Source organism: Leptosomus discolor, unplaced genomic scaffold, assembly GCF_034619465.1.
Source record: "Leptosomus discolor isolate bLepDis1 unplaced genomic scaffold, bLepDis1.hap2 HAP2_SCAFFOLD_40, whole genome shotgun sequence".
NCBI lineage: Eukaryota > Metazoa > Chordata > Aves > Leptosomiformes > Leptosomidae > Leptosomus > Leptosomus discolor.
Genome location: NW_028237745.1, coordinates 1,562,319 through 1,571,237, shown reverse-complemented (window position 1 = coordinate 1,571,237; position 8,919 = coordinate 1,562,319). Strand labels below are relative to the sequence as shown.

Below are 8,919 nucleotides of genomic sequence, written 5' to 3'. Positions count from 1 at the left end.
GAGCCAAGGAGTCTCGGTTGGTGCGATATTGCTGTCGGTGCACTGTTCTGGTAGCAATTGGCACCTGTTGTTCTTCAACTTGCAGCAGTCCTACAACGAATGGATCCTCCGAGAGGCCAGGCAGGGTAGATAGCTTTTTGATCTTCTTGGTGTTCACAGTGGCTTTACCAAAAGCCCATCGATATCCCTTTGGGTCCTTAAATTACCCTCTCTTGAGGTAGTCTATGCCAGGGATACAAGGGGCCTCTGGGCCAGTCACAAAGGGGTGTTTTTCCCATTTGTCCCCTGTTAGGCTCACCTCAGCCTCCAATACAGATAATTCTTGGCATCCCCCTGTCACTCCTGAGATCCAGATGGGTTCTGTGCCCCTATACCCTGATGGCACCAACGTACATTGCGCACCAGTATCTACTAAAGCTTTGTACTTCTGTGGGTCTGATGTGCCAGGCCATCGGATCCACATAGTCCAGTATACCCGATCATCCCTTTCCTTCTCCTGGCCGAAGGCAGGGACCCTCTATTCCTGTTCCTCATCAGAATATTCACTGTCTGAGCCTTTGCATTGCCAGACCAGCAGTTCCCTCACCAGGATCAAGGGAGGTGATCTCAATTCTTTTATGTCTGGGAGATCGTTGATTGCCTTCTTGGGTCTTTGCAGAGACCACGCTGACAGCCTTCTTGGGTGATCCCTTCTTAACAGGTGTCTTCCCTCTCAGTTCACATACACAGGCTTCCAGCTTGGAGGTGGGTTCACCATCCCACTTCCTCATGTCCTCCCCCTGGTCACGCAAGAAAAACCAGAGTGCACCACGTGGCATACCTTTAGGGCTTCCTTTCCCTCTGACCAGCGCAGGAGAGGACTGTCTTCTTGGGGCACCCCTGACAGCTAAGGTGCTGTCCCGTAAGAATGAGGTACACAGATTTTCTTCAAAGTTTCGGAGCCAAGCAGATACTCTTTCCACAGTCACTGTATCCGTATCTGTGTAATACATTGAAGCCAGGCTGCTAGAATATGACACAGGGGCACTTTGAACCACCTTCCTCCACATGGCCCGTGTGCACGGAACATCTTCTGGATCTTTGGGAACTCTATCGTTGCCTAGATCACTATAGATGATTTCCAGCACCGCTAGTTCTCTCAGGTACTGCATGCCTTCGTCTGCAGTAGTCCACTTTCCTGGTGAGGTTGCAAGATCTTCCTTGAATGGATATCTTGCCTTTACACTTAAAAGCAGCCGCCTCCAGAGACTGCAAATTGCTGTCTTTTTTCCAATTCCTCTCTCTATTCCCCGGCCTCTAGCAAGGGATCCCAGCTGTTGGGCTTCCCTACCTTCCAGCTGTTGACTGTCAGCCCCGTTATCCCAGCATCGGAGCATCCAGGCAGCAATCCGCTCACCCGGCTGGTGGCTGTAATCTTTCCATGGGTCTCTAAGTTCTGATGAGGTTAAGGACCGAGTAGTTTCTGCTTCTTGTTTGATTTCTCTTACTTCTTCCTCTGATTTCCTTGTTGAAGGACTGGCTTCTTGATCGGATACTTCTTCCTCCCTTGTTAATCAAGGATATGGACCTGTTGCTTTTCTTATCCACTGTTTCTTCTTCACTACTGGGGCAATTACTGTAGTCGTTGTTGTTTGGGTTCCCATCTCAGCCATGGTGTTCTCAGATGTAGTTTGGGTCCCTGCTTCAGCCACAGTCCTCTGAGAGTATTGAACTGTGGCTCGATAGGCACAGGCCAGGCCCCAGTGCAGGGCTAGAAGCTGCTGGGTTTCATTGCGGTAGGTAAGGCACCCTTCTATCAGGTGGTGTGTTAGTTTGCTAGGATCGCTTGCCTGTTCAGGTGTGAAGTCCCAGGTTATGGGAGGTGATAACCGTCCTAAGAATCTGCTCAAATCTTTCCACGCACCCTGCCACCCAGGGACTGGTCGCCTCAGGGCACTTTTCAGTATTGCCTGACCCAAAAGCTGTCTTCTCTTATACCAGGATGATGCCAGATTCCACAGAACCCATACCATGCCAGAAGTATTAATGAGTAATATTAAACAACTCACATAAGGGTGAATGAGAACCTTGGGAGCCTGCATAACAAAATCATCTGCATCAATTTCAGGTAGGGAGAGGGAGATGGATTCTTTCATCTTCTCCACAACATAGCTCCTGAAGCACAAGGCCATCACTACCAGGCAAGAGCACATAGCTATTATTTGAGCTAGCATGCTCCCAAGCTCCTTCATCCTCCCCATACAATAGCTTCCCCAGCACACTAAAGCTATCAATGTGATGACAAAGTACATAGCAGCTGTTTCTACTAGCATGTGCCCAAGCAGAGCAAAATAAAGCGATAAGCGCTGCAATTAACAAACTCTGTGACCTGCACAGGAGTTTTGCCACTTAATAGCTACTACAGTTACAGCACACTTAATGCAAAACTGCCGTTATCATGCCCCACGTTGGGTGCCAAAAAGACTGTGGTGGTTTGGCCCTGGCCAGATGCCAGGTACCCACCAAAGCCACTCTATCACTCTCACCCCCTCAGCTGGACAGGGGAGAGAAAATATAAAAACAGGCACGTGGGTCAGATAAAGACAGTTTAATGAAGCAAAAGCTGTGCGCGGAAGCAAAAGCAAAACAAAAGATCTTATTCTCTTACTTCCCATCAGCAGGCCATGTCCGGCCACTTCCTGGGAATTAGGGCTCCGGTACGCATAGCGGTTGCTCCAGATGACAAAAGTGAAACCAATGTCCCCCCCTTCTTCCTGTTTTCCCCAGCTTACATTGCTGAGCAGACGTCATGTGGGATGGAATATCCCTTTGGTCAGTCTGGGTCAGCTGTCCTGGCTATAGCCCCTCCCAAGTTTTTACCCCCCCCCCCAGCCTACTGGGGAAATGTTGGGGAAACAGCCTTGGTGCTGGGTGAGCCCGGCTCAGCAGTAGTCAAAACACTGGTGTGTTTTCCAGCTGCCACTGCACAGCACGATGAGGGCTCCATTTCAGGCAGACCCATTACAAGCGTAGAGAAGAGAATGGGACAAACACTTGAATGAGATGCACCTAGTGAGGATGGAAGTACCTGCTTTAACATTTTTTGGCTGTTTTTGCATTATTTGGCAATATCTACTTGGAAGTCTACTGCAGCAATAGAGAAAGAAATCACTTCCCATTTCTGTGGCTGGCTCAAAGAACTGACCTGATCATCCAGAGAACCGATGTGAAGAATGCCAGGTTTTGGCATTATTGGGCACCACATCTGACTTGTGCTTTCTCTGTGCGTAAGGTGGTGGCTTCTGCATGGCACTGGTCTGTGCTGCTGTTGGTTGCCAGATGCAAGGCAAAGGGCTTATCCTTGTTCAAAATTACTCATCTAATTTCAGAAACTGTCCGCACAGACTGCTCGTGTCTGTACCAATGCTGGACAGACTTGAAGCTGTCATGCCAGTGTGGAAGGGCAGAGTGGCACTAGGATCATGCCGTAGCTCTCACAGCCAAGGAGACTGGCGTTTGTTTGTTACTGCCATGCCAGAGGAGTTTCCCAGGTTTGGTATCTCGTGTGAAACTACAGGGATCCTCCAGTTTTTCCGGTCTGCTTAAATGATGGCACCTACCCCAGTGGCCGCCTGAGCCTGGGAGTTTCAGTCCACACTCGCTAAATTGCTCACAGGCAACGAGCGCCCTGGGTGGGGAGTGATGCAGTTCAGGCTGTGCTGGATCTGTGCAAGGATGTTCAGCTGCTGCACAGCCTGGACGGTCAAGCCTTGGGCGCAAACCCGAGTACGAGCAGAGGAGGGGAAAAAGGGACTTTAGAGGCTGTAGTCAGGAGCAGTTTTCTTCCCAGGGTCTCTTGGGCTTTGTGAGAACAAGACTGTCCCTGACATTCTTCCTCTGGAAAGGTCTGTTTTACTCTGTACCTTCTGCTCCATTTTGGATCGTTCTTACAAAACCATTTTTTTTTTTTTTTTCCTTTTAAGTGTCTTTTCCCCCCTCTAGGATGTGAAACGCCTGTGTTTTGGAGAAAAGCAGGCAAGTCGCTCTGGATGGCATCCCTTCTCTTAAGCTTATTAAACCGTATTGGTCCCTGTCCGGAGCCATGAGGGACACCGCTCCTTGCTGGTTTCCAACATTGGGCATTGAACCACTGACTGCTCTTCTGTTGCTAACCCTTTCCCTCCCCGTGAGGAGCTGGGGAGGCCGTTGGGAATGAGGTGGGACACAAGGACCCCCACATTCCCTCCTGGGAGACCCCCAAGCAGCAGCAGTCAGAGCTGGCAACCCCAGAGAGTCACTTTAGCAGCCAGCAGCCAGAACGGAGCATGGCGCAGCCAGCATTGTGGCTCCCATCACGCAGCCCCCAGGCCCCCCTGGCGCCCAGGCTGCTTCAGCCTTTTGTCTGTTGTGAAAATTTCTACACCCAAGGCAGGGACCGACCCCAACCCTTGCAGCCCAGGGATACTCTTGAGCCCCTGCCCACCCCATGCCCATCCCTCTGCTGCTGCCCATCAAGGTCCCTCGCTGTCCCCCTGTCCCCAGGGTGGTGCCTGCTCTGTGGGCTACAACCACCTGGGGCTGGTGGATGACCAGGGGCGAGTCTACGTGCAAGGGAGGAGCTGCTACGGGCAGCTGGGGACCGGCTGGACCCCATGGAGGTCATGCAGGTGACAGGTCAGCCCCTGCCTGTCCCTGTCCTGGTCAGTGTCCTGTCACTGTTCCCACAGGTGTCCTGTCCCCATCCCTGACCCTATCCCTCGCCCAAGTGTCATCCCTGTATGTGATGTGCCACGTCCCCATTTCTGTCCCAGCAACTGTCCTGTCCCTGTCCCTCCCTGTCCCTGGGACAGGCGGTGTGTGACCCAGCCCAAGCAGAGAAATGGACTGCGGCACCAAAGGAGCTGGGGTCTGGGGGAGTCTTAACAGGTCTGGTGGGACTGTTGGGGTGACGCTGGCATGCTTGCCTGTGACTTTGGCTCACCGATACTGTGTCTTCCTTAACCACAGCTGTCAGCACCTTGCTGCTGAGGATTTCCTGTCCACTGCCTGATTAGCGCAGCAAATGCAGGCTGTTACCCACTCATCCTCACCCCCGAGAGTCCCTCCAAGTCTGGTGTGTGCCCTGGATCCAGCCCTGGATCCAGCCCGGTGGACCAGATGGAAGGACGGAACATCACCACGTGCAGCACGGAGGTGGCAGCAGGAGCCAAGGTGCCTAAGGGCTGCCTTCCGGAAGGCCTTTGCTCAGCTGGCAGGGGCCAGGCCCGAAGTGCCTGTCTCGGCTCTGAGGTGACCCCTGCCAGCAGCTGCCTGCCGTGCTCAGGACCCGTAGCCTGGATGCCGCTGGTTGTTCTCCTCCAGAGTCCTGCCTCACAGCTCAAAGGCCTGGGAGACCTTGCTGGTGGTAACTGCGGCAAAGAGGACATAGACTATCCCAGATCTATCTATACGTATTCTTACTTACCTTAGGAGTAGTCGTGTAGGATCTCTGTTTCTTTTTCAACTGTTCCTGATGTAGCAACAGCTCGCCTTGGTGCCTTTGAATTCCCTTTTGGGTTGCAATTGAGTTTTGATATGGGCCATTGCTGTGCCTGGGGGATGCTGTCTTTGAAGGCAAGATGTCTCCAGGCATACTGTTAAAATGCTTGGGCTCTTCCTTGGTTGAATGGTCAGAGGGTGAGTAAAGACCCCGCTGTGATGTGCTTTGTGTTCACCAAATGTCGGCGGCTATTAGACAGAAGAAGGGACAGAACTTGCCTCTTTGGTGGCATCTGCTGATTGATGCCTCTGACTGATGGCAACCATTGATGGCACAAAACACCAAATCCCACTCTCTGAGGTGCCATCAGGGGTGTCCCTCACACACCTTCCCTGAATGAAAATTGCTTTTCCTGTAGGACCTGTGACTCCTGTGCCAGCCCTGGCATCTCAGGTAGCTCTGTGGGCCTGGACTGGAACATTGACTTGAGTAGCTGCTCTGAATTGTGTAACACGACGCAGGGCTGATCATGAGACAACTGCCAATGCAGTCAGTGAAGATCTAGTAAATCCAACAGATGGAGAGGAGGAAGAGAGACACTGAGCTCTCCCTGTGGCACATGACTCCATCCCATCAGACGAACGCCTCTACAGGCCACCCTGAATATCATGGCAGGGGCAGGTTCAGTTGCCCTTAATTGGGGCATCAGCTGCCATTGCAGTTGGCCAAAGGAAAGTGCCAAGAGCCTGCAAGAAGATGCCCCAGATGTCGTCCTGTCCCTGCATCAGCCTGCACATATCTCCCATCTGTCTCTATTACCTGCCCATACCTTTGACCACCTCTGTCACCTCAAGTGTCACCAGACATTTGCATCTGAACACCTCCTTCCTGGCCTCATCGGCATTAATTACCATAGGAGCTGAGACCAGGAGCTCCCATGCAGGTGCCTCTTTCATGCAGACCTGAAGAGAGGCCAGGGGAATCCACCTCCTGCGGGTTTCTGGTGTGCGTGGGAGGGAGCTGAGTCCCCTTCCAGCCCCAGGACTGCGCTCCTGGGATGAGATGCCTCAACCGACTCAGCTGAATCCCTTCCCTCAGCAGGGATACCCTGTGGCTGTCTGGGTGTCCTGCCTAAGGATGGGGCAGGAAACAGGTACCCAAGGAAGTGCTTGCATCACTATCCCTGGAGGTACTTAAAAGGCATGGTTTATTGGTGGGCTTGCTAGTTGTACGTTAACGATTGGACTTGATGATGTCAAGGGTCTTTTCCTACCTAAATGATTCTATGATTCAATGAAAAGTTGATATTTAGACCTAAGTCTGTCTCTCAGCAGGGCAATGACACTGACAGAAAATATTTCTGCCGAGCTGAGGGAGGGAACATCAGTGCTGATTTCAGCCTGTTTGAGAGCAGGTTCCCCTGGAGCCCCAGGGACACGTGGAGGGAGCCCAGAGAGAGCAGAGATAGGATGCTGCCTGCTGGGCAAGGAGCTGCCCCTCTCCTTGGAGCATCTCCTCTGTGGGAGCCCCAACTGTCTGCTGTGCCTGTTCTGCTGGGCTTGTGAGCTGTCCCCAGAAATGCCCAGCTCTTCCACAGGATCCTGGGCAGTGCTAAGCCTTTCCATGGGAGTCGGCGCTCCCCTCTCACAGTCCTTTGCTTCTCTCTGGGGGAGGTCGTGTCCTTCTCTCCCCGTCACAACACTACCTCTGGGCTGGGGCACACAAGATTTCACAGAGCTGCCCTTTCCCACAGGGCTCCCCTGATCCTGTACCAGTGCAATCGTGTGGGGCTTTTTAAAGGGGAGTTAGTGCATGAAGTCATCTTCAGGGCAGCACAAGCAAAAGCGCGGGGCAGGTGGGAAAGAGGCTGACAGGCCCTGATGCTTTCCTGCCTCTGCACTAAGGCACAGAGATCTCAGCCCTTTTGCCTCTCCCATCTCAAGACTTCACATTATCAGTCATAAAAATGAGGATTTCCACCGTGAAAAAGAACACTCCCCAGCTGTGACGGTGGAAAATAAAAATCAGACACAATTGTTATAAGGCCATGCTAAGCCTCTGCTCTGCAGCCCAGGCTCTTGAGAGGCATGAATGCAGGTTCTGAAGTTTTACATGACAGGTGGATTACATCTGACAGCCCTTGCGAACGTCGGGGCTGTCACAAACCAGCTCCATGTCCCCAGTGCAGCAGAGCAAAGCTGACTCCTCACCCCACCCTTATCCAGCACAAAGCTGAGGAAGGAAATACGTCTCAGTTGGGGGTGTTTCTGTAAAAGGTGGAGTGGCTTTGCTCAGAGGAGTCTGTCTTAGATTTAATCTTTCCTTTTTTTTTTTTTGAGCAGTGGTGCCATGCCAAGACACAGCAAATGTCCAACGGCAGCTCCATCACGCAGTTCCTCCTCCTGGCCTTCACAGACACACGGAAGCTGCAGCTCTTGACCTTCAGGTTCTTCCTGGGCATCTACCTGGCTGCCCTCCTGGGCAACGGACTCATCATCACCACCATAGCCTGCGACCACCACCTGCACACCCTCATGTACTTCTTCCTCCTCAACCTCTCCCTCCTCGACCTGAGCTGCATATCCACCACTCTCCCCAAAACCATGGCCAATGTCCTCTAGGACACCAGGGCCATCTCCTATGCAGGATGTGCTGCTCAGCTTTTTTTCTTTCTCTTCTTGATCACAGCAGAATATTGTCTCCTCACAATCATGTCCTACGACTGCTACGTTGCCATCTGCAAACCCCTGCACTACGGGACCCTCCTGGGCAGCAGAGCTTGTGTCCACATGGCAGCAGCTGCCTGGGGCAGTGGGTTTCTCAATGCTGTGCTGCACATGGCCGGTACATTTTCACTGCCCCTCTGCCAGGGCACTGCCCTCGACCAGTTCTTCTGTTAAGTCCCCCAGATCCTCAAGCTCTCCTGCTCAGACGCCTGCCTCAGGGAGGCTGGGGTACTTATAGTTAGTTCTTGTTAACTCTGTTTTTTTTTTGCTTTCATTGTGCTGTCCTACATGCAGATCTTCAGGGCTGTGCTGAGGATCCTCTCTGAGCAGGGATGCCACAAAGCCTTTTCCACCTGCCTCCCTCACCTGGTCATGGTCTCCCTGTTTGTCAGCACTGGTGCGTTTTCTCACCTGAAGCCCCCCTCCATCTCGTTCCCATCCCTGGATCTGGTGCTGGCAGTTCTGTACTCAGTGGTGCCTCCAGCAGTGAACCCCCAATGATGCCCTGTGGAAAATGATGACTGGATGCTTTTCAGAAGGGATAAACTGCCTGTTTTCTTTTACACCCCATTCATGATGGAACTCATTTCAGACCCTTGACTGCCTTATCAGGTTTTTGGTGGTAGGGGTGGGGTTTTCTTTGGTTTTCTTGTGATTATGTTATTCACAATGACATTTTATTATTCCATCCTGCTTCTAATTCATTGCCTACCTGTTGAATTTGACCCAGAGACT

The 8,919-nt window shown here is 52.1% G+C and overlaps 1 protein-coding gene across 1 annotated transcript; it reads right to left on the bottom strand.

Moving 5' to 3' along the window:
• Positions 1-517: 517 nt before the first annotated feature.
• Positions 518-2,312, bottom strand: LOC147413085 (uncharacterized). Its single transcript, XM_086480627.1, is given in 2 exon segments — positions 518-556; positions 558-2,312. Coding segments are annotated over 2 exon segments (1,794 nt in total).
• Between the last annotated feature and the right edge of the window lie 6,607 nt (positions 2,313-8,919).